Below are 26,130 nucleotides of genomic sequence, written 5' to 3' on the forward strand. Positions count from 1 at the left end.
CTAAATAACAATGGTTTTTTAACTTATAAAGCATATAACTACATGAAGTTTAACAAAGGTAGATGTTAAGTCCTGCATCTGGGATAGATTAAACCCAGGCAACAGTGCAACGGGCTGGGATCTGCTTGGCTGGGTCTGCTAAGGACTTGGGGGACCATCACAGTGGCAAACCAGCAGAGTGCGAGTCAGCAGCACATGTTGGCAGTCATGAGGACAAACTGAGTCCTGGGCTGTGTTGGTATAGTCAGCAGATCAAGGGATGTGATTTTTCCTACCATATCTTTAGACCATATTCTTTAGACCACACCTGGAATACCTTGACCTCCCCAGTTCAACACAGACACAGAAAAGCTAGAGTCTTGCAAAGGGCCACCAAGATGTTAAAGGCTTGGAGAATTTGTTACGTGAAGAAAGGTTCAAGGAACTGGGCTTTTTCGGCTTAGAAAAGAGAGGCCTCTTACCAGCCTTTCAATACCTAGAAGGTATTTACAGAGGAGCTAGAGGTTTTCTTAACACTGCATGGTGACAGGGCAAAAGGCTACAGGCAGAAGTTGGTTCAGGGGAAATTTCAGCTGGATAGTATCAAAAGTATATGTTGTGAGGAAAACTAGACGCTGGGATGCTCAAGGTCTGGCATGACAAGGGTAGGATGGATAACCACCTACTTTCAACAGAAGGTTGGACCAGATGATTTCCAGAAGTCGCTTCCAAGCTAGATGAGTCTGATTCTAAAATCAAAGCAGCTTTCTCAAATACTGTAGGGAAATGTAGAGATGGTTCATGCTCTACGCATTTTAAGAATTTATGCATCTACTCAGTCACTTTCAATTAGATTAAATCAGAGTAATAAACAGGTGTTTTGGACTTGGATCATAAAACAAGTTAATGTTTCATAATATTTTCAAATAAAATCCACATGATATTCACACCTATGAGCTAATGAAGAAGATTTTTTTCCCAGAAATTTCAACAGTATGATGGTTCCTTTTTTTCTTATTTTCACCTTTTTAGTACTACTTTGCCATAATAGAGGTCTTCTGAAAAGTTAGATAAGAGGCAAGGCATTTATGAAATAGGTCTGAAATGCTTTCAAGGTTCTTTAAACCTGGCTTTAGTTGAAATTTTCAAGGAGTGGTTATCTGTTACTGTGAGTACCAATTATAAATGTCTCTTTTGAATCTGTTAGAACAATAATAAGGATTACAGAAACCGAAAAAGACTTATTTAAACATTTATAATAATGGAAGAATATTTAACAAAAAAAAGCCCTTGGTTCATACACAGCACTTTGAATAGTGAGGCGCTCAATTTCAAACACACTTAATTGGTGTGTTTGAAATTGCTAAGTCATCTCAGCTGTGCTTCTTAAATACCCTTTTTTCTGCCTCTCTTCCTAACTGTTTCCCAAGCCAGTGTCCAAATGAAGGTCCAGCATCCAATTGCTTCATCTTTGTTTCCATGTGAATAGTTTCCTGTGCAGAGACCTACGTTGCCACCAGCCTTTCTGTCCTTCACATACAGATGGTGCTTCATGAAACTAAAACACTTCCACTACTTTGTTCAGTGTATTGGAGCCATGCCTATTTAAACTCGACAGAATTAACAAAGTTTCATATGTGACTAGGCCTTAATCCCTTTATTCCCCACAAGCCACATTTTTTTCTTTTTAATGGTGTTTGGTGCTTTAGTAGTCTGCACCTTCACTGAAGTTCGTGTTCAAAATTTGCATTTATTGAAGTATTTATTGCAGTATTTGCTGTACCAGCGTCATGACTTTCACTCCTCAGTTCCTTCCTGCAGAGAGGCACTAAAGGAGCCTGTCCAGTAAAAACCATCATGGGAGGAGCTGTGATTATTAGCCTTACTGCAGTCTCACTTTCAAGCAACTAAAAGATACATTGAGTACAGGATTATCATAACACACAGTGTAGAAAATCTTTTTGTTTAATGTTATAACCCCGTTTAGTAAAATGTTTTACTAGATCTAAGTCTATGTGATATGTTTCTATAAGAATTCTTACTTTGTTTTAGAAATCCATGTTTCTGTCAGACAGAGGTAGCACTTTGAGTTTGCCTCTGGGAATCTTTCTTCACATGAATGATTTTTCTTTTCTAGGAAATTAATTCTGATCAGGCTACACAAGGAAACAGCACTGAACGTGGGAAAAAAAGAACAGCAACGGCATCTGGAACTGAGAATATTCATCAAAAAGCAGAAGAAAAAAATGCAGATGAAACAGGACCATCACTCGCAGCAAAAACCAGGAGAGGGCGTCCACCCAAACCTGAACCTCAGGGTACCACTGCAAAAAATGAGGAAACAAATAAACCACCTGTCAGGGGAAGGAAAAGGGCAGCAGTCAGTCAAGAAAGTCCAGGGAGTTTAGAGGCAGGTAACGCCAAAGCACCAAAACAGCAAGACACAGCAAAAAAGCCAGCAGCAGCACAGAGACAAATTGATCTACAAAGGTAAAAATGAATAAAATTAAAAATATGTTTCAAGGTAGACTGTGAATTATACATTTATACAATTATAACAGATCTAGCATATGTTAAAGGGCACAACTAAACCACGGTAATTTATAAACACCATGCTTCATGGTTCAACATAGTTATCTTCTGTTTTTTCACTGTAAGTGAAAGGGTATCTAGGATTAGAGGAAATTGAAGTTGTTCTCTCAGAGTAGGATAACATAAGCTGTTTTCACCAGATTTTAATTCTTGAATGTTGCATCTTGGTTCGGCTTACCAGAATTGCTGTTTAAAAGAACCAAGAGTTGAGGGTCTTTTAGTGCATTCATTAATAACAGGTATACAGGAACGAAGGTGTGAAAACTGACCATCTTTAATGAATAGAATAAATTGTAATTCTAACTGTAATTATTTTCTGATATTTTGGATCATATATACATATATATATATATGTATGTATATATAAAGTAAATCCACAGCAGAATTTAAAACTGTAATCTAAAAACCAGCTCTTGGATGACAATTTATTTTCTGTTTTCTAATGTTGAAACGTGTTAATTTGATTTCCAATATAACCAAACCACAAATGCAGAAAAAACACTGAGGAAACTTGTTTAGTTGAATCGGATACAATTGTCATTTTAATTAAAAAGTGTCCGAAGTTGTAGAGCAATAAGGGTTGAGGTCAGGAAACCAGCATGCTGGAAGAAATCTCAATTTAATCTAAAGGAAGTATGCATAATTGGGCTGATTGATTTCTAGAGAGATTTTGTGAAACTGAAAGTGTTGCAGAGCACTTTGATCAAAAACGAATTACCCTTTCACTTTCACAGCAAAATTCCCATACTAATAAATTGGTCAGTCTTTCAAAAGAATAATATTTGTGTACTGCCTTGAAATGCTTGTTTTATGTGTCAGATTTATTTAAATCTTCATTTTAAAAAAAAATTGCACTACCTGTAGCCTTACATAAGCCCCATGTATAAGATAGCTTTTTTGAAATACACAATGCATCAATGTTTCTTGGAAAAAATACCAAAACAGTGTTAACGTTTTTCAGAAGCCAGGTGCTTGGAAGTGATGGAGATTCACTGTTGGAGGTAGACTCAAGTCCAGGATATTCCCAGAATACAATGGATCTTTTTAAGGCCTGTGAGAGCAGCCTGGAAGATATTGAGGATACAGAGATAGCAGAGGGAGGCTTCCTTAAGGTGTAGCAGGCATCTTACATAGGACAATCCTCTTGTTACTTAAACAGTAGAGAATTAAATAAATTTGTCTTTTATTTCTTGAAGAATGTATATAAAAAATATTTTTATGTAGAAACGTACAAGTTAGTGTAAACATTTGAAAACAAAGTAATATTGGCTTTTAAATTAATGCTTTTCCTATGAACGTGGGTATTTACATACATTAAATTAAAACAAGCTTATCTTTATTATTCTTTGAATCACGTGAAAGCTATGAATAAATGTATTTCTGTTTATGAGAGAATTTATGAAATTATCATCCTTGAACTTGTGTATTTTCAAGTTTATCAGAAAGTTATGCTATACGTATGGAAATTCAGTTGTATTGAATTAATTACGTAGTAGTTGAGAAGATAAGTTAGAGTTGGAAGACTCACAGTATAAAGAAAGAATGTACAAGCTAAAACGTAAACAATATAGGTAGGATTTTGATTCACGATCAGTTGTCATTTCCTTGTCCTTACAATTAACTTTTATTTCCTTTTCTCCCCCCAAAAAGGTAAAAAGAAAGCTCACTCGAAAAGGGAGGAAATGAAGGCCAAATAAAGGCATGCTCCAAGCTTCTGCAAAAACTAGGATTCAGAAATTTCCTGTACAGGAACTGAAATTACTTCAAAACACACAGCTTTCAGCTCTGAAAACAGAAGGAAAACTATGCTTCCCTTTCACGTGAAATTAATCCTTCTCAATGGAAATGTAAAGCAGAAACTCTTGAGAAAGAGGCTAAAAGCATCTGTACTTATTTCCCCAGAGACTTTTTTTATGAAAAGTCAATAATTAAGCAAATTGCTTAACACTTGGTTCCAGTTCCTGCATTCTGGAGTTTAAAAGTGTATTTACACCATTAATTTTTCATGCTGCATTTTTTTTTTTAAAGGAAGTCAGAGGAGGTCCTTACACTGACATTGAAAATTCATGATCCTAGAGCCAGGTATTCCCATGTTTCACAGAAAAAGTAGAAGTCTACTGAATGGATTTTAAACAAGACTAAAGGAAAAAAAATTCACAAAAATTTTTTTTTTTGCTTTACTTTTGGAGACTGTTTTATGTATAATTCTTTCTGCCTGCCTACTTTTCTGCAAAAATAAGATGTACAGATTTCAGTTCCCTGCTATGAAAAGTCATGTGGTGGCAATTTTATAAATGTTGCTTTCTGATTTTTATCAGAGTGGGAAAGTAATCACTTAAAATTATTATTAATTCGCAAGTAGACATTTCATTTTTTAATTTTCCCTCCATTTTAGTTTAATATAATTTGCAATAAATGTACATATTGATGTTTGTTTTATAAAAACATATATCACTTTTAAGTGTTTTTACTCCTGCGGTTCTGTTGGAATATTCTAAATTTTAAAGGAGTAAAGACAGTCCAGCATTTGATTTTATAATGTTTGTCACCAGATTTTTATTATTGATGTAAAGAAAAAAAAAATCGATTTTTAAAAATAGTTGGACTTTGGCAGCTTTGTAAGGAAAGTTGGAAATGTTTAGGATTGCTCTCAATTTTAAGCATCGTGCTGATTGGAAGTAAGTCTGTTTTGCATTTTGTCTTCCTGTCCAGGCTCATTTTTTAATGTTTATTTTAGAAGATTGTTGCATCAATATTATGTTTCCTGGCATTGTTCAGCATAGATAAAGTGTACACTTTTACGTACACACGATCATATTTAAGTTTGTTGCATAAAATAAACGCTTCTAGGTGTCATGTGGCAGTCTTCCTTTTTTTTTTTTTTTCTTTTCGTAATTTCTCCTTCAAAGAATGATTTGCTCTGTTTCCATGCATGGTCTTGGGTATTCATAGAAATAAAACATTGAGCAAATAAGTTGTAATGCAGACAGCTGTATAGTTATAAGATACATTTTGAGGTGAAATTATGGTAGTTGATCTTGTAAAGTTGCATGGGAAGGGGCTCGGTCTGCAGAGCAACCGTGAGCAGTGCATTTTGTTTCCCTGTGCATCAGTTCCCTGTTGCTTTTTTGCAAATAGTTTTGAAATCCCGTGGTGCACTGTAGAGGAGTTGGGTATTTTGGACATTTGGGGGCTTACTTGCTGTCCTGAAATGGCTCGGGTGTGGCTGTGCGCTGTGAAGCAGTGACTGAGGCTGCCTCATCCAGCATTTCATTGGTGTCAGTTTATTTTTTTCTCTGTACCAGAGAAAATAAACTCTTTGCGTGGAAATGTGCCTAAAGCAGGCAGATGCTTTGACTTGAAGGATTTTAAATACTTTATTTTGTAAATACTTTCTTATTATTAATTAAATACTTCTTTTTATTTTAAATACTGGGGAGGGACTGGGAGATTTGAAAAGCATTTAATTACAGATTGATCCATCAGGGTTTTGACATCTAAAACTGAAATATTTTTACGAATTAGATTTACAGATCATAACACAGTTTTGGGTGCTCTGGTGAGATACTTCCCTCATGGAGACAGATGATGTGCTGTGTTGATTTAAAACTATTTTTAAACTTTTTTGTCTATTTTAGAAATGAGCTCCAGTACCTGGTGTTGTGCCTCTAACAGTGATTTGAAACCTGGACTTGACAAATCTTGCAAATACTCAGAATTGTTTCCAAAAGCTATGAGTTTTGTGAAGTGCAAACCAGGCTGGGTGTAATTGGCTGAGCAAAAATGGACACAAGCTGTAGGAAAAGGTCTACTAAGGGTGCACTGGTTTCTTACGGGACCTTGCCACAGGCAAGGCTATGTGCGGAATGTCCCTGCCTGCCCCCTGCTGCTCCTCACCAAACTCCTGAGTGTGCACGTGGTAAAATTCAGATTTATCTCGGGGTGAACATCAGCCTTTAGAGCAGTTCCAGGGAAGTACAGGCGCAGCTTTATACATGCAAAATATATGCATTGCTCATACTCTTTCTGAAGTTAAAACATAAAATTCTGTTAGTGTGGAGCTGTGGGATTGAAGGCAAATTATTGCAAAGAAGATGTTTATTTTGTAGTTGATCACACACGAGCTTTAAAATATTTTACGTAAGAATGGGGATTGTCTCATCATAATTAGAGTGCTGATGCTCAGAGGTTTTTCACTTTTAATGTGTGATAAAGAATAAAAGGAAGACCGATTAAAATATAGTTCTTATGGCTTTTATCTAGGGTAGGACTGAGGTGTTGAGGTTTCACATTCGGTTCCATAGCCAGAGCTAAGTTATCACCTTTTAAGTTCCCATCTTCATAAAAGTGTGGCTTTGTTTCTTAGCGGACATACATTTATTTCTGCTGCTTTGTTTCCTGTGATTCCTAGCCTGTACGGCTCTCGTAACAACGAGAGTAAGGCTGCTCTGGGACCATCCCCCGTAAATGGAGCAAATTAAACCTGAACCACTCAACAGAACTGAACCTGAGCAGTTGGTATAGATGATAACATTTCTAGAGCAACCTGCTGTATTCCTTACACAGGAAGAATAATATGCATTATGAATCTTCTCAGCATGTGCTGCGTCAAGCCTTTAAGCTTTAGAACTGCTATATAACAACAAAACAAATCCTTATCTAAAATCCTTATCTAAGATGTACTTCAGCCAATAGATGCTTAGCACACATCACTGGGCCAAGTTCAACCTCAGACTGGCTGTGGAGTCTCGTGTTGGCTGATGGGGCTCTGGTAGCTGAACTGTCTCATCTGAAGATCCAGGAAGATTTGGGATCACCAAATGTTTGCAGTGCACAGGACACTTTAAGAAATGCTTTAAGAAATGGACCGTGACGATCCTCGTTTACCTGCTCGTGTGCTCCCTGGTCACGTTATCAGCAGTAAGAGGTTTATTTGTTTGTGTGCAGAAATCAAGTCACAAATCAGCGCTCAAGGAAATGGCTGAAAGCAGTCGGACTGTAAGGCCTGCTCGCCAGGCACGCACAGCTGATAACCAGAATTGTTCACAGACCAGCTGGTCTCAGCCAGAGGAATTGTGTCACGGTGCAGCAGCAAGTATGCATTGCCAACAGCAAGGTGTCCGACAGCATCTTAACAAGTTCTCCTGTACAGCAGCACCTGGTACATCCCTGGAAGCCTTCTCCTCCTCAGGTTTCTGACAGAGAATCGTCCTGCTCTGCTGCCTGGGGTGCTCGAGGGGTAAGAGGGAAATTCAAACCAAAAGAATGTTCTCTTGGAGGAAAATACTCCTAAACTTCAAAGACTAGTAACAGCTCCCATTTTTTAAAGACTTCTGAAGCATGGTATTCCCTGGATTGGATCCATTTGTCTTGGTTCCTGGAAGGAAGCAAACAAGATCAGACTCCTGCAGGAGAACTTGGAAGTCCTGCTCCAGAAGCAGAGATGACAGCCTCTCCTCCCCTGCTGCACGGCCTGGGTCAGGCGAGTGGATCCATGGGTACAGCACTAAAAGCCTGGCAAAAACGCTCAAATTTACAACCTTATGCCGTCCTTTCACCTTAAGCCACACACCCAGACATCTGCCTCATGTGTTTCAAGCATGGTGCGACTTTATTTCAGCCAAAGCCATTCTGGAAATTGCATTAGCATCTCTCTAGCTTTCCAGCTACTGTTCTTTTCAAAGCTGGTTTTACAGTACTGTGCTTACTTTCCCACTGATTCCTCGTGATGGAGCAAGGGCTTTTGTTCAAGAGCAAAACTTCATATTCCTGTAGCTGTTACCACATGAGAGAGGGTGAGTTACCCCCTTTCTTGCTTTAATCTGGCTACAGAGCATCTCCTGTTTCAGACTGAAGATGGCCAGTCCCATGGTTCCATCAGTCATGTTTCAGCACCAAGTCAATGTTTGAACTCACAAAGTGCCTGCTTTCAGATCTGGCTTTAAATACTTATCAGAAACATCTCCCACTCTTCTCTGAGTCCCTTATTTTATCCAGTTCTGAAGGAAACGGTGAAGCTTTAGGCAACTGTGGCTGCTTGTAAAGAAATAACTGATCCAGGGGGACCCCAGCAAGAGGCTGGCAGTTCCAGTTCAAATAACTTCCTTCACTCAGGCCACAAAGCCAAAGCAGCAGGCACACTCACCCCATGAACTGGGAGAAGCAGCTATTCCTGAACTCCGCTGGAGTCACATTTGCCTGAAGACAATGTGGCCGTGTTCCTCGGAGCTGTGGTGTCGCTCACAGGTGTTTGATGCAAACCGTACTAAAGCTGCATAACTCAGGGAGCTGCTGCCTGTGCCGGGCAGTGTAAAGCCATTTTAGCATTGCTCCAGGAGAAGCCTTCCTGCTTGACCTGGTGGAAAGGTCCTGCTCACCCGTAGCAGCGTGACTTTTCTCTGTTTCTGCATGGCAAAGGACACGACAAACTTCTGAACCACCCAGCTGCACACAGGCTGGGTGCTGTCAGCCGACAGGAGGCAGAGTCGGGACCTGCCGTGACACCGCTACCTTTGCCAAGAAGCCACTTGACTTTCAACCCGGTGGATTTATCGTCGCACAGCTCGATCCATGGCCAGCAGAGCTGAGACATCCACGGGCAACCCCAACAGCACGGTTGGGTCCTTGTGGAGGAGGGACAGCCACCAGGAGATGTCTGTTCTTCAGTGGGAGCAGAGTTACCTGGGCTGCTCTGTAACTCACCAAGAAGTCATGCTGGCAGCAGGCAGTCTAAGCAGCAAGGCAGCTGTGGTACGAAGCATGACCAAACAACTTTGCATACCCTGCGCGTCCTCCACCCACGACAAGACTGTTATTTCAGCAGCCACAAGAGCCCAGCTGCGTGTTCATAACGCTGCAAGGCAGGCGGGCTCCGGAACAAGAAGGACACGTTTTGCTCCTTAAGTTCAGGCATTTAATTCTTCTCTCATTGCCCAGGAAGCCGAGACTGATGTTTGCTGACCCTGATGCACCAAAACTTGTGAAGCAAAAGCTGGCCTACGATCACAGCAGTCCCAGACATGAGCTGAGTTGCTTTGGTGCTGGGTCTGAGTGCTCCACAGCAGGTAGGCATCGCTGTTTGCTCTAGAAATTTAATCAGCAATAATTTCATTTCTTTCCTTGGTGCAGCATAGTTGTGGAGGCAGTCTGGCTGGACAGCTGGCTCACAGCCTGGCACTCTACCCCACGGAAAGTTGGGATGTTTTGGGGTAACACTGGCATCTCCAGGGAAGCAGATTTCAGTGTTTTCCCACCCTGTCTGGTTGGGGGAGGTTTCTCTCTGGTACACTTGTGCATAGCTGCTGCATAAAGCTGATTCTTGTACTTTGACATCTCTTTGCTTCGTTACTGAAAGCCTTTCCAGCCTCTAGTGTGATCTCAGTCAGACCCACAAGCGGTGTTCAGGTTAAAGGCTGGGGCTCACGGGGCTGGTTGGGGATTTACAGAGCAGTAAAAGACCACAGAAACATGATATGGGTAAAGTAGAAATCAAGAGATGGTTTCTAACCATCTAACCAAAAGATATTTGGAAGGACCTCATAAAAGAGAAGTAGATTTAAGATGGATTTATGTAAGCCTGTGAACTTGAGATTTTGGGGGCCTGTGACACGCAGGCCTGGACTTGATCCCACTGTGCTGTGCCTGCAAGCTGCAGTGACGGCTCCATCTCACCTTGCACCACGGGCACCCAAAGCACTGGGCAAGGCCTCAGTCCACCCAGAAGGGTTGGTAGTGTGTGATGCTCCAAACTGTCTGGTACTTTATAAATAATAAAAATGCTTCCCTTAGAAAACATTTTATTTAATTCAGGTCTTCCAAGCGTTCCCTTCTCTTCTGTGCCTATAAGTAACGCTATTAGAAGCAAATTCTGTGGAGCTTCTGTCACTTAAAAAGATGATTTTCCTGTGCACCTCTGAAAATCTAATGTCTTTAGTATCTTGTATTTTTAAACTGCAGTACAGTTTTTAGTCATTTTGATCCAAACACACTTTTTTGCTTAAAGTTTTGATTTCTCACACCAGTGTTTTGCATATGCTCAGCTGGATGTTGGAGAGATGTGCTTAGCTTAACTTAATATCCCTGCTCTGAGTTTGGACTCCCTGGTTTTAAGGTCAGTGCAAGTTATCCTAGGCTAATGGTGACGTTTCCTTTCAGTATAACAGCAATCGCTTTTGATTTCTGTGGTGGTTTTCCAGAAACCAGAGGCAAAGTGGTGTCTGTGGGAGTTAGGCTGGAAGCGCCGGGTAGGCCTCAGCTGGAGGCCGTCCCCAAACTCGACGTGTTCCTCCCGGCTGTGACAGAGCCACACTTGTTCCTTGCCATCATTTGGAGCATGAAACTATCCCAGCTCAAGTAGATGGGTGCTGGCTGGTCTGTGGTAACAGGGATCAGGGATCACTTCAGTGCCTTGGGTTTCTGCAGCCTTCAGGCGGCTAGGCAAGCAAAACAGGAGCAATCTCCTCCGTAAAGTCCCATTTATCTTTCAAATGGCTCAAGAACATTGCAAGGCCCACACGAGAGGCGGGACAGCAGGTTTCTCTGACAGGAACCATACTGCATTCAGCTGCCAAAGCTCCATAAAAAGGCAGTGTCCATCCCCCAAAGCCTAAGGGAAGTACGGCCGTGCTCAGTTTTGGCTGTGTCACCAGATGGGTCAGGGCGGGCTGTGGTGGCACAGGAGCTTACACCCAGCATTACTTGCTGTTCTCTTTGTGTGTTAAACAATAAATGCCTGCAATGGTTTTGTGCGGGTGGCTGAGCCACGCGTGGAGCCACCACTGCCCCTTCCATGAGGGCAGGGGCTGAGAGCAGAGGGCCGGGAGGGGCTTCAGGGTCAGGGACAGGTCTTGGCTGCCCCTGGCCCCTCTCCAGGTCTCGTACAAGTCACTCAAGTTCCTACTCAGGTTATTTTTAAGCGGTGCTTTCTCTCCATGGAGTTTACATGCTGAGAAAAGGCAAACCAGATGCGGGCAGCCAAGAGGAGCCCACCTGCTTCACAGCCAGAGCCTGGAGGGGCCCCAGAGCACCTCAAGGGCCTACTGCGTTTACCAGGCTGGACCTGCCATTTTGTTCTCATCTGCTCCTTATGTGGTTGCTCTTCAGCCTTAGAAGCCCTGGCAATACTTGCTTCCCTCCACAAGACCACTCGTCTTCTTGCCCTCTCTGTCCCCCTGCTGCTGGAGGGAGGAGGGCTTCTGCCTCAGCACTGTCCATGAGCATGGTTTGGACTTGGCCTTGAGCAGGTGCCTACGCTTATACCAGCGTTTCATTTGAGTCAGCATTCAGGCCATCCCCCTGCCCTACCTCCTGGTGGTACCGTCTGTCTGTCTGTCTGTCGCCTCCTCAGGAGCACCCAGGGCTGTGGGTCCCAGCCCTGTTGGGCATGGTCACCCTCACACACATGCCCAGCTGAAAGAGGGGGGAGAGAAGCAATTTGCCTACAGCAAACAGCCTAAAAACCTGTCACTGAGTAACAAATAGGTGTAAAACAGCAACTGCCACACGCAGGGCCCCCACTTTGCCCTCACAGAAAGGGGGCTGCTGGTACCCTGGCCATGAGGGCATGCACACACCCCCAAGACCACAGTTTTATTTATAACTCTATTGCTTTTTGTATCCCATTATGCACTGTTTCGTTGTCAACTGGATGTGGTTTCCAAGAGGCCTCTACAGACATAGCAGCCGTGATTTATGCAGCAGCCCAAACCACAGAGGTTTGCTGCAGAAAAGATTCAGTGAGCTCAGAGCAGTTGAAAGCAGAGTCAGCACGGCCCTGTGAAAGTGAACTTACCAGTTGCTGTAGCACACCTAGCTGTGACACAGCTGCAAATTCAAGGTTTGGGACAGACCTACAGGCTGGTGAGGCCAGCAGGGCCCTCTGGAGGCCCCTGCCCCAGCCCCTGCTCCAGCAGGGACACCCCCAGCAGGGTGCCCAGCACCACGTCCAGGCAGCTGCTGAAGGTCTCTAAGGAGGAGACCCCCACAGCCTCTCTGTACAGCCTGTGCCAGGGCTCTGTCGCCTGCCCAGCACAGAAGGGCTGCCTGCTGCTCACAGAGAACCTCCTGTGCTCCTGTTTGTGCCACTGCCTCTTGTCCTGGCACCGGGCACCACTGAGAAGAGCCTGGCTCCATCTTCTTTACACCCTCCCTTTGGGCATTCACAGACACTGATGAGTTCCTGCAACTAGTCACAGGTAAGGCCCAGCCCTAGGTGAGAACAATGGCAAACGAACAATACGAGGAACAATGCCGTCCTTGTTTGTTCCTACAAACCTTTCGGCTTTTTCCTCATGTGCATCATCTGACTCGGTGACTTTTTTGGTGCTTACTTTGTTCATGCACGTCTACTTCTAAATAGCTCTCCCTTCTGACACGCATGGCCTAGAGCCACTTCACTCCTGGCATTTTTGATGTGGTTCAGACCAGCTGAGGACGTGACTGTGGGAGATTGCTCTAAAGGGAATGTGCAGGCCAAGCAGAGAGGGCGAGCATCCCTCCCCCACGCCTCGTCCGGTTGGTAATGCGCCTCTGGATAGTTAATACACGCTTCATTTCCCAGATTTTTGTCCTTTTAATGGCAATAGCCATAGACATGAGTCTTTTTCATTGCATTTAAACTGACAACTTTATCCCACTTAAATCACTTTCTACACACGTAAGCCACTTTGTGGTCACCACCTTGCAGCAACCTGAAGCCACGTTGGCCATCACGAGGAACGGCCACGACCTGCTCTGCCACCGGGGCTTGTTCTTCAGCCTTGTACTCAGGGAAAGCTGAAGGTGCAGCAGTGGCACAATTTCTGGTGCTATCTCTTTGTTAACAGACAGGTTTATGTGTAGTTAGCTCTCACGCCTTCTGGGTGAAATGGGCCCAGCCGGTTCTAGGCCTGCTCATTGAACCAAAATTCATCCCAGAGACAGGCTGGTGCTTATTTTCGGGGCTCCAACTGGTGTAGTGCCATGCAGCCAGCCCCACACCTGCTCCTGCAGCACAGCCGTGGGCAGCTGCTTTGCCCTGAGCCACGCAGGGGCTGCCCCCGCAGCCAGGTAACACAGCACGGCTGCAGGAGCCTCCCAAACCTCTCCAACAGGATGGGCAGGAGTTGACTACTCGCTGCCTCGTGTATTTTCAGCAACAGCTTCTCTCTTAAGCTGCCCACAGTGAGCATCGTCATCTGGGGAGCCAGGCAGGGAGCTGGGCAGGGAAAACAAGGTGCTCACTATCCCATTCCCCTTCTCCTGCCCCTCTGTAAGAAAATGGGGCTGTTTTTAGCCACTTTTCCCCACCCAGTAACACCAAGCTCATTTTTTCCTCACAATGCCAGCTGATTACCCTTAATTTCCCCCTGGGCTGGGACAAACCACCTACAAACTTTATGTATTTCAACACAAAGCAGCCACTAAGTGAAGCAACGCAATTTATTTGACATTATACCAGACATGGGTGCTCCAGCTCCCGCCCCAGACTTGACCTTAAAACAATTTTAAATCCTGAATTTGCTGCATAGGCATTATCAAAGTTACCTGGCTGAGAGCTAAAAGGTGTCAGCATTACAGCTACTGAAATACAAAACTAAACACAGGAGGCAGCGAGATACTGTTCGTCCAGTTCAACTGTAAACGTGCTTCCAGCTTTGGGGTGCTGGGAGAAATTACACAGCTGTAGGACAACTTCACAAGGGTTTCTGTATACAGCAGCTCAGTTACTCATGGCACAGCAGTCTCTAACTACAAGAATGAGGGAATAGGTAAGTAGCTTGTGACAACAGCAAAAAGAGACCCTCCTCTAATTCTCACACCATCCTAATTCTGACACCATTGCTGTGCAGTGACACCAAGTTCAGTACCGCCTCCTGTGGAGCCTGCAAAACCTGCCCAGGGCCGAACACTGGCCTGCAGAGATGAAGCAGCAACAAAACCCGTGTGACAAGGAGCCTCCCACCCTGCTCACTGCTCCAAGCCCTTGGTACAGAGAGAACATCGTCCACAGGGCCTTGCTCCGTGCCCCAAACACGCCAAAATGGTGGTGGCAGGTACTGGTGCCACAGCACTGCACCATCTGCCCCATCCTCCTACAGCTGCCCCAGCAGGCAGGAGGCTGTCACCTCCCCCATAGGAAGCAGCTGGAGTTTATAGAAAGTACAAAGGCAAGATGAGCATGAGTAGTAATGAAACCAAAATAACATTTTTTCTTTCCTCAGACACAGCCTTAGACTTCTTTTTAAAAGGAGACACTGTGCACGTATGCATATATTTCTTTATGTAAATACATTTCCTACTGTCTTAGGTGAAACACCACACTCTTCCATCACACGTATTATATTTACACAATTTCTTCCTCAAGGTTTTCGATGTGCATTAGGACAACTCTCATCCTTCCTCTCTTGTTATTGACATGGAAACAGTATACCATGTAACAGCAGAACAATTCAAATTCCCAGAAATAAAATGAAAACTGCTTTCAGGGAAACATGCATTTATTGTTAAGCATTCCCAGTGAAAATCAACATCTTTTAAAATGTGTGTTTATTTAAAAAATCATCTGTGTACAAAAGTGTTTGTGTAGTTTTTATTTTCAAGACAAAAAACACTGATGCTGCATTCCAGCCCACCCACTCATCCTTTACAGGAAGCCTGATGCTCAGGAATCAACCTCCTGCAATATATATATATATTTCTGTAATTTTTTTGTTTTTATTTTTTTATATATATATATTTTTTTAAGAAAAGTCAGAATTTCGGATGGAAAAGGAAAGTGTAAAGCAGGGTTCTTCAACAGTTGACATCAGCGTTCTTATGAGGGCAGCCTCCTTCAGACACCACAACAGAGCACCAGCAGTTGTCGGAAACCAGAAATGGACAGGTACAGCATTTTCACAGTACATTTCCTCAGCTGTTGAGTCTCTCAACTTACATTTTCAATGAATGGCTCAGCACCGTAAGCAATCGGCTAGCTATTTGGATGCCTACAAAGCAGGTAACAGCAGAGAAGGAACATCACGTCACAGTACAGTGCAAATGACTTGCAAGAGTTTGTCGAATGAGAACAAAGCTGAAAACTCGAGCCGCTGACTACAGAGCGCTGCAGCTGGGATAACCGAGCAAGGAGCAAAGTGGGGTAAGGGCAGCTGGCCTTGTGAGGCTGAGGATGAATCGGCCGGTGACACTAACAGCACCGGCAGGAAGAGCAAGCTACGTGTTGTTACCGATGGTGTTGGAGGGGATCGGACTCACAAGAGGAAAGAAGCGACTGCCCCTTTACCTGGCCATGGGAGAATGCTGCGCCGGGGAAATGAGGACAGTAGCAGTGAAACCACCTACGTGGTCTTCTCAGAAAGAGCCCTAGGCACTCGATGAGTGGTGCAATAGATGGCGTGATGAAACGCGTTCTCGCGAGCTATTTCTTAGCCAAGTGCTCATCAAGTCCTACAAAGCAAATCGCTGGATCACAAGCCAGAGCTACGCTCATCAAGATGCTCCTGATCAGCTTCCACGGCCAGCAACACAGAGCAGGAGGGGACCTCTCATCTTCTTGTGCCTGCTCATAAGCAGACATTAAATAAAGCTAACCTTCACTGCTCAATTATTTATCATTTTCCCCTTTGGGCAAGCCTCCAAGTCTAAGCTTTTGTTGGTATTTAGGAAGGAAGCAAGGGCCATGCACACAGCTCAGCTTCCCCTTGCTCTGAAAATGGAACATTTCACAGTAACAGCATATGACCAATGCAGTAAACAAGAACTCTTGCTTGAAACTCTGTTCAGGTTTGCTTTTCCCCCCTCCCCTTCCCTCTTCCCCCATCAAACAAGCAACCCATATGCTCTGAAGTGCCTGGTCTGATTCACAGCTGCTAAGCCCGGATTTGCATAGTTTAAATGTTTGTTACCCACACCATCTAACGCAGATTTGGCATTACAAGGTAAGCTTCTTTCTGGCTATTTAATTCCTCTTTTCACACACACACACGGAAAAAAAAAAAAAAGCCTATACTCCTTATGCCAGTGTTCCAATGCTAATTTACTTGGAAGAGTTAAATACAATGGTAATTAAAAAAAAAACATATTCCTACACCACTGGTACCTAATTCCTCAAACAAATGCTCTTGAACCAGTTAGAGTCCAGGCCCCATGTGCTCTGGCAGCTGACGTGAGCCGTGGTAGAAAGCCGCTCACTTGCATGAAAAGCTGCTGCTATAAACTTGAAAGCTGCGGCAAGCTTTGTCCTTCCGATGGGAAGTTTGGGCTAGGCAGAACGAGCAGCACTGAGTGCCACGTCTTGCTGGAAGGATATGTTGTAAGGTTTTGTCTCTGAGATGTACCAGTCCATCACACTGAGGACACAGCTTGTTCACGGGAGAAAGCTGCGAGTTCAGCAAGTGGGGGTGATACGGGGAGGACTTTCGGCACTCAGAGGAAAACTGAGGCTTTTGGCAACACAAAGACATTTATTTACCTCTAAGCAAAAATGTACTGAAGTCTGAGGAACTGGATGTGACAGGAGGTGCTTGTTCCCCACCAACAAAATGAGAGAGAAACCACTTGGCCAGATGCACATCGCAGCGTTGGGCAGCAAAGCCTGATGCTCTGGCAAGCAGCGAGCTCCAGTACCAACACCTTGCTCACAACTGGGCCGTCTGGATTTCAAAAGCCCTGCTCCGAGCTGTTTTCTTAAACAACGGCGGAAGACAATGCAGGGTTTATTTGTGCTTAGAAAGCAACTCAACTGTCCCCGTGTTTCACCTTCCTGTTTTAAGTAAGCGGTGAACGTGCCACAGCCTGCAAACGCACAGGGCCCTGAACACAGAGATGCTCACACGAAACAGAAGGAGGATTTCACACATGCAAACTCACACTGATGAACTGAACACTAACAGTAAACTTCTAGGGCTCAGCCCCAGCTGCAGTTCGACTAACCTGGTACAACGTTACCCCTAAACTCAACTCTGATAATTGCCAGGAATACAAGAACACTCCTTATAAAGGACTCACGTCACCACTCATAGGAACTTCAGACCACAGATGTCTCCCCAAATGCTGGGCCATCTTTCCTTCCCAGCTCAGGTCTTGAGAAGCTTCCCTCTGCCAGCATCTGTGCTAGCACCAAGGTATCTTTGCTATAAAGCACATGGATGGAGGGCAAAAAGCAGTGTCCAGCGCCTATACACAAGGGGACAGGGGAAGGTGAGCATTTTTCTGTAGATGAAAATGAGGTAACTTTATGAGAAATAAAACACAACAAACATTGTTGCAGTGGCAGCCCTGACCACCTCACCTTCTCCTCTGTTCTCCCCGTCTCCCTTCACCCCCTCAGCCACAGTTTGGGAAACCTGCTCAGGTTATCGCCGGGCACGCGCTCCCAGCGGTGTTCTGAGGAGACCGGTCTTGTCAAGACACATTCAGCAGCCCGTAACTGAGAAGTTTTACGTCCCCTGACAATGATTTCCAAGTTCCTTCTCTTGATAAATAGCAGCGAAGAACGAGGGAAAGTAGTCAGCAATTTATAATTACCACCAGGGTATTAAAAAAAAAAAAAAAGGTGTTGATGTAACCAAGAAGTTCTTAGCCTGTACAACAAAAGACAGCGAGGTGAGGTTAACACAAGTGGCATCTGCCAGTTTCCTACCGCCCCTGGTTTTCACCTAGCAAACCAGCTGAACAGTAGCAGGTTTTTTTTTGTAAAAAAAAAAAAATATAAATAAATATAAGGAAAGACAAAACAATTTCCTTTGGCATCTTCGAGAATGATTTACACTAACTCAAGAAAAAAAAAATATCACTGACTACACCTTAAAAAGCTGTAAAGACTAAGCAGATGCACTTAGTATTGCACTGATATGAGTTACAAGTATTTACTGTCTGTGCCCTGAAATATTTTAAGCTTGGACACGTCAGACAGAAAGCCCAGGGAACATCCCTGAGCTAGTTAGGTCTCTACAGCTCTATTTTCTGGTTCTGTTCTACTATGACTATGCTCCAGAAATTTAACAAATACAACAATGTTTCTGATTTCCTCTCGTACAATTTATAAACAGACTGTCTACGAAGTGTGAAACTACTGCAACTTGTACTTCATAGTTCAAGAAAAATCCCAAATAGACATGTATTTCCCCACCCCGGCCCCATGAATCCTACTGCTCAGGAGAAGAAACAGTGACGGAAAAGATGACTTGTACAGTACTTATGAGCAATGATCCCCACTCTATTCTCAGGATTTCTCTGAACTTCCTTGTCAGATATATTCTCGAGAGTTAGCATCATATTCATAAAGGCATTACCGCTCTCTTTAAATAGATGTACTAGTGTTTGAAGTTGCAAAACTAATAATTTTCAAGCTTTTGCACTCAGGATGAAATGTCATTTTAATACGAATAAAACGACTGACTGTATGTACAAGCCAAGATAAGAGTTCAGTTCTCGTTTATCAGAAACATCAATCCAAAAGAAAGCTAAATTGAGAACACACTTCTACTTCTATGTGCATTTGAAGTATGTACAGAAAAAACACCAACACAGCCTCCATGTGTCAACTAGAGAAAAATGCAAGCAAGGATGAATTTTAAAGTACCTGGTAAGCAATCCTTAAATTGAAGCCCAAAATAAAGCTAGAAAACTGCTGCAAAAACAGCTGATTGCATCATATCAAGTACTCAAAAGAAAAAAAATAATTCTCAGTATGCTAGAGAATTAGCGTTTTCCTCCTTCAAATCCAGTGAAATCATATTATCCAGGATATACTGAACATTTTACATCCATTTAAGACAAGAAAAGTAAAGAAAACCAGCTCCATCTTTTTGTGCTATATCGAGGCATAATAAACCTTTATGAGATGTGTAGAAAATACGATGGATGAAAATCATCACTGATAATTCAAAATATATTCTTTAGAGGGGAGCCTAGGCTACTGTAAATGGCACACAATTCCAACAGATAATGAGAAATAATCCAGCAAGGGTTTTTAGCTGTATGATGTCAGGGAGAGGACACTGAGGTTTCCCATTTTATAAGCTAGGAAGAAAAAGGTTCTGAATAGGTCACCATTTGGAACTTTGGGTAAATCTTTTAAGTCTTTCAGGAAAATAGGTACAAGAACACTCGAGTATTTAAATGGTGCTCTCTTCAGCGACCCTACCTAATACGTCTATTAAGTACAAGCATGCAAATATAGGTCAATCCACAGGCACATAGGATCCATGTTAAAAACAGTAAGATAGCTGTGATGAGTGGCACCAACAATTTTGATGACTAACACTCAAAAATGTTGCTTTCTGAATTACTAAATCAAAATCCTGAAGCAAGTTCCTGCTAGTCTTCGTCACACTGCTAAACACTAAAGTAGGCATGTTTTTCCCCCATTATTTTAGCTGAGCTCAAGGAATTTTTACAATATTTAGTAAGAAAAAAATTAAAGTATTTCCCCTTTTTAAATTTACACAGACGTTTAATTAGCTTTATTTACAGAGCGGTTTTTCAGTCTCCAATAGTGCCTAGATAGCATCATCAGGCAAGAGTGCCAGTTTTAAAAGAGAATCTATATAGAATCCTAAAAATAACAGATGGTGATGCTCCTCCAGAAGGGGCAAGCTGGACTACCGAAGCAGCTCTCTCTACATGGCTCAGTTACTCAGGAGTAATTCTGTTGCAGTCTCTACATCCCATGATTTTGAAGACAAGGCCACTATTACTGCATTCTGCAATGAGAAAACAAAAAGCAAAACAGCATTTAAAATGTGTGAGCCTGAAGCTGAGAATCAGAATGAGAAGTTTGCAGATTGATCAGAACATGTTTGCCACTTGTCAAGAAATAGCTGATCATTTGTAAGAAGATTATTTCAAAGAAGGTGGAGGTGGAAGAACATTGAAGTTATAGATACTTACCCTATCAAAGCCCATAGCACAAAGGTTTTCTATTTTTCTGGTGTATTCTGGACTAGAAACTGGTGCTCCAGCATACACATGTGCCCAAAGTCGAGCTGTCTGTTTAAACATTTCTGGATTTTGTTTGTACTACACAAAAGAGAGAGAGGGGAGAATGGGAAAGTTAAGTCAGCTCAGCAGTCCAAGCAAACAGTACGATGATGCGGCAGATTCCTACCCGTAATTCTTTCTGTAACACCTTCAACACTGTTTCACACGGATCACCCCCGTATTTTTGAAATGAAACTTGGAGGCGAGGATTTCTTGTAGAGAAAGCCTGTGCAAGCATTTAATTTCATGTGTTTGCCTTTAGATTAAGTTATGCACTACAGGTATTTTATGAGTACAATCAGTTACTGCTCTCAGCTGCATCGATCGGGAGCTAAGTGGCCGTGTTTAGCACAGCTACTGAGATTTTACATTCAGTGCAGCAAAGCACAAGCTGCCCCTGTGTTGACATCTGCTGAATATATGCACTGCACACCAACATGTTTCTCTAATCACTAGGAAATATGCCTGGTTTTGCACACTGCAAGTAGTTCTGCAGTTTTTTGGGGAGGGTTAGCATTTTACTGCAGGGCTTCCTCTGGAAAATAAGGATATATAAGGGTAGTATGCGTGACCAAAAAAAGGGCTGAAAAAATAGGTGAACATGTGTGAGAAACAGGACATTGCAACTCCGCAAGCTATCGATTATCAGAAAATAAAAACCACGCAGGGCATGTAAATATTACTTTGCACCCATTTTGCCACTAACAAGTTTTCTGGTAAACAACAGAACGGACCAGAGCAGAGTTTTCAGCCAGTGCCAGGAACTCAAAGACAAGAAAGTGGGTCAGCTGTCATAAGTGGTACACAACAAAGCAGGAGGAGTTTCCCATTTTAGCAACTTTCATCTATAAAATAGATTTTTTTAAATAAAGATAACCATATATTGTTTTATTAAAAGACAACTTCTTCCCCCTTAATCATTACAGTTGAAAAAATGTTTTCCCATCCTTAGTCATGCGATTACTTTTAGCACTAAATAATAAGACAATACTGGGAAATACACTATTAAACTATTTAGACACATTTTAAGGATAGAAATACAACTTATTATCATTCTACGTATTTTACCAATGCATGTAAATGATCATTAAACCTGTAAAACACATTTCAAGAGAACACTGCTCACATTCCATTTTATTTCCAACAGCACACACCCCAATCCCACTGCACTGTGTGCTCTGTACACCTCACACTAATTCTGCCCTACATTAAGTAATCTGTGTAGCTACTAGCCAGTTATTAATGGCATTAAAACAAACAGGAGAGAATCTACTGTTGGGAATAACTCAGTGTTATTATACACACACAGTAATCTGAAATAAATTTCTTATTACAACTGAAGAAACAAGGAAGCAGTAAGTGTAGCATCAGTAGCCTCCTGGGGTACTGTATTTTTCTGCTCTTAACGTATCTTCCCCCCAAGTTATTATGATTTTTTTGTTGTTGTTCTGTTTTTAATATATTTGAACACACCACAAGCCTAATAAACAACCAGATGAAGCGCAAAGCACTGAAGTTGTGTTTGCATAACCACACTTTATTCAGAACTAGCTTTCACTGTTCTATAAATAAAACTGCTTTAGTTATCTGTAAATAATCCAGCTTCTCCCTGAACTGAGAAGCCTACAGGCACCTTCACTGATGTCTCTGTATCAGGAATCACAGTCAATTATGTTGCTGTACTTAAAACAAAAACACCTGTATTTAAGCAGAACACCACTGTGCTCTCCTGGAGATTCAGCTTAGCTCTTCTAGGACACTACCATTGACCCGGACAGTTTAGCAGTCTAACAAATAGTTCAGTAAATTCACTAAGTAAAAGCATGGAGGAGAAATAATTCCTTGTAAATTTGGGGTTTTGGATTTTTTTTTTTTTTTTTTTGAGAGATGGGAGAGGGGACACAAGAGAAACCATCCACCCCACATGGAGGATCTGGATGCTTACCATCACATCTCTCACAGGGACTATAATCACTTTCTACTGACATACACAAGCACATAACTGAAGGCCAATCTGCTAACACAGCTTTCATGCAGATATTTGCAGGGACCAGGAGAACTGAATCCTCCCCACACCAGCCATGCCATAGTCCCACTGCACACATCCCTACAGGCACCTAAAAGGCAGCCTGGAAAATTGCTCTTCAGAGTCCAGGAAGATTCCTGAAGTCTTTTGTCTGAGAGAAAACCATTTCCAGCTGAAATGTTTCTATGGGACTGTTAGGATTCCCACACAAAATTCTAGTAGCAGCAGCCAGAATGGGAAACTCCATTTTTCTTCTTTGTGAAAAAACAAAAAACTGATTTTTGTTTACGTGAAAAGAGGATGTGACAGCAAGGACAAACATCTGGCAAGAAAAACCTGTGCAGGGGCATCATCTGCATGGGATGCCTGGTGGCTTTGCTGGCCTTTGCAAGGATTTCCCCCTGCCTACAGGGGTTCAGTCCAACAGAAGCAGATGTTCTACACTTACACCTGAATATACACATTTGAGTAGCTTTAACCCAACTGTTCCACCCCGTGACATACTGGGCTACCTCCCATCTCCATGTTTCCCTCTAAAACCTGACAGGTTTGATGAACTATCATCCTACACAGAAGTGCGTGCTCCTTTTCCCTAAAAAGTCTCTCTTTCCCAGAGTGTGCTGACTTAGAGAAGATAGAGATAAGATCGATGATGGAAGAACTTTTTCCTTGACTGGGTTTTTTGTTACTGAAATGTAACCTTATTATCAGTCAATTGCAAAGCCAAGCCCTTGTTCTCCCTTCTCCCCTGAGAAAAAAGGGCAAACAACACATACATACTTGAGATTTTGCTGAAAACTGTCAAACTATTAAGTCATGGAATGATCATTCCTATCTTTAATCAACATTTTAAGTAGAGTTGGTGTGGAACAAGACCCAGTTAACACTATTTTTATAAATTCTTGCTACTGTCTCAAGAGTAACAAACCTTGCTGATTGCATTAGAATTCTACTGATACCTGTTTAACTAGTGACTAAAATAGTCATCCCAAGTACTTGCAAAGGTTAAATACAAAGGATGTATCATTCAGATAAAATGCATCTCAGGACTGAATGCTACAAGTAATTACTCAAAATTTTGACATTATCAAATACAGTGCTCTACAATATTCCTAATAATCTAGGAGAGGAGCTACAAGCCAAACCAAATGCAATGAACACCAAGTTAAAACTTGTCTTTAACACTTTTTTTTTTTTTAATAGTAAAAGCGTTTTTAATAGTAAAAGATTTTAAAAGGCAAGTTATACTGGCATTTGTTTTACTGTGTTATCTCCTGACATTCATGACAAACTAAATAAGGAAGAAAACTGACATTAAATCTCTTGACACTGTAAAAATAACTGCTACTTTGGAACCTAGAGAGTAAAAGTCATAAAGACACTGTAGTAACTCATGCTTACTGTAAAGCAATTTTCCAATAGATTATTTAAAACCTTTCTCTCTCCCAAGGCTTGGGACTTGATCTGAGTTAAGGAAGGTTACAAACGTGTTAGAAGTTCATAGTCAGCTGAGCACCTTACCTGGTTTGCCACTACTGCGTCTTGTGGATCATCTGGTTCTGCAGCTGCCAACAACGCTTGCAGTGATAACAACACTGTTCTTAGAGTCATTGCTGCTGCCCTAAAATTAAAATTTGAAAATGACTTTACCAAATCCCATGTCTTTAGTCATCTGTGCAGTTACATTCCTATAACAGAAGATATAAAAATATAGAGAGTTTTTAAAGCTAAATGTCACAATTTCAAACTGCTGCAGCTCAGAGGAACTAGAGCACCATTCAATACATACTGAAATGAAGTTTTAAATGTGGACTTTGTCATTAACAATGCTTTCTAAAGTGTTTGGAGAATGGTCCTTGACCTACACAATTGACCTTAAACGCTTAAAATTAATTTCACTTACACAAAAAAAATTAGCCTGAAGTTTGCGTTGTCCTTCCTTACTTCCAGTAGAAGTACCTTGCTTATAAAGTCTAGGTACAGAACCTGCAGCCCATGTGTGCTCCCTCTGCTGGCACTCTTGAGAGCAAAATAGCATATACAGAAACAGTGACCTATATTTTAAATTCTCATAACAGATGAGGAATTTTACACATTTGGTATCTTTTGCATTGTACCATTTTAAATATGACATTTTTCCCAATAAAATTTAATGGTTTACATAGTAAGCTACTAATACAATAATATAAAGATAATGAATACCACCTCTGTGATCTACCATGTCGGCTGGCGCATACTGGCAATCAAATAAGGACCCCACTGAGCTGAGCAGCCAGGTAGACTCAGTTGTGGTGCCAGCAGGGACGGATGTTCAAACTAACACAGGAAACTATTTACCCTGCTTAAGAACTAGTAGAAGGGTAAGTGGGAAAATGTGACCTCTTACATTTGATCAAGATAGTTAGGGCACACGAAATGCTAAAGGAAAGTTGTGAAACACAGGCACAATCAACAGAAGTATCAATCAACAGAAAATTGCTTTTTTTTTTTTCTTTTCCCCAAGAAGGCTGAAAGTAAGTGCAGTGAGTTTGATGGAGCGGGTGGAGCTTCACCTGACAGTCCAGATACAAAAACAAACAGTTTGCAAGTCTATTTCCAGTGTCAGGTTCCAGAAGCTCGAAAGTTTTCCAGTACATAAGCACTGTATCGAGGTACTCTGGCACAGCATATTGATGAACAGATGCTGGTAAGATGTGAGAAGTAAGTTTGTGACGCCTGAATATTATATCCCTAGGCACGTGTATGCACAGCTTTCCTGCTGTGTCACTCACAGTCAAATAAGGCATTCTTCCCTAAGCATTTCTAGTTCTTAAATGTTTTTCCTAGAAACTTAGCTTTTTTTTTAAAAAAACAAAACAAAACAAAAAACTGCTTGACAATCACACTGAGCTTTCACAGTGCAATGTTCCACATCAAAATGCAAGTGAGAAACATCCCAAGTGATAGAGATTTTAATTAGCACATATTGTCTTAATTCAACCGCAACATCAGCTTCAAGTCCCTCAAGCTTAACTTTGTAGACTTAACTCCTCAAAAAAAAAAAAAAAAAAAAAAAAGCCTTTGTGCTTCAAGATCTGTACTCTGACAAATCACAAAACCATCACAAACCCTCCAAACCTATTCTTTAGGTAACTAAGCATTTTTTCCCCAGGATTTCAGACTCTTCCAGTCAATTTAAGATTAAGTGTTTCAACTTCCAAGCTGAATGCTTCCCCCAAGCCAAAGAATGCTGCTTTAAATTACAAAGAAAGCTTGGGATTAACTAGTAAGATGTTTAATCAGATAAAGAACACCTAGTTATTGAAACAGCCTCGGTTGCACGATGAGAACCTGGCTAACTCAGGAAACTCAAGAGTACAAAGCTTGTTCTTCTATACCCAAATCTCACACACACACAAAAACAGGGTGACAGAATATTAAAATATTTTTGCTTCACATGCACCTGTGCTATTTTGCTCTTAAAATTTCCTGTGCTGTCATCTCTGCTGACCGATACCATTCTGAAATTCATCTGCTTAACTCGCGTATTGCTGGCACAACTCATAGCAGTAGCTGCTACTATTGACCAAATC

The 26,130-nt window shown here is 42.0% G+C and overlaps 2 protein-coding genes across 4 annotated transcripts in view; one reads left to right on the forward strand and one right to left on the reverse strand.

Annotated features, from left to right (window-relative positions):
- PDS5A (PDS5 cohesin associated factor A) overlaps window positions 1–5,427 on the forward strand; it is a 78,581-nt gene extending 73,154 nt beyond the window's left edge. Inside the window, exons 32-33 of one of the 3 annotated variants that reach the window (XM_032186453.1) lie at window positions 2,117–2,469; window positions 4,222–5,427. In XM_032186453.1, the coding sequence (XP_032042344.1) occupies window positions 2,117–2,469; window positions 4,222–4,225 (357 nt within the window). In that variant the 3' untranslated portion in view covers window positions 4,226–5,427. Of the gene's footprint in view, window positions 1–2,116; window positions 2,853–3,532; window positions 3,690–4,221 lie in introns of those variants that run through there. The other 2 variants (XM_032186455.1, XM_032186454.1) reach the window with 2 other exon arrangements.
- Window positions 5,428–18,911: 13,484 nt separating this feature from the next.
- UBE2K (ubiquitin conjugating enzyme E2 K) overlaps window positions 18,912–26,130 on the reverse strand; it is a 36,751-nt gene continuing 29,532 nt past the window's right edge. The window contains exons 5-7 of the mRNA XM_032186051.1: window positions 24,080–24,179; window positions 20,443–20,571; window positions 18,912–20,255 (exon numbers count right to left, since the gene is read on the reverse strand). Of these exons, the coding sequence (XP_032041942.1) occupies window positions 20,181–20,255; window positions 20,443–20,571; window positions 24,080–24,179 (304 nt within the window). The 3' untranslated portion in view covers window positions 18,912–20,180. The remainder of the gene's footprint in view (window positions 20,256–20,442; window positions 20,572–24,079; window positions 24,180–26,130) is intronic.

The sequence above is a fragment of the Aythya fuligula genome, chromosome 4 (assembly GCF_009819795.1).
Source record: "Aythya fuligula isolate bAytFul2 chromosome 4, bAytFul2.pri, whole genome shotgun sequence".
NCBI lineage: Eukaryota > Metazoa > Chordata > Aves > Anseriformes > Anatidae > Aythya > Aythya fuligula.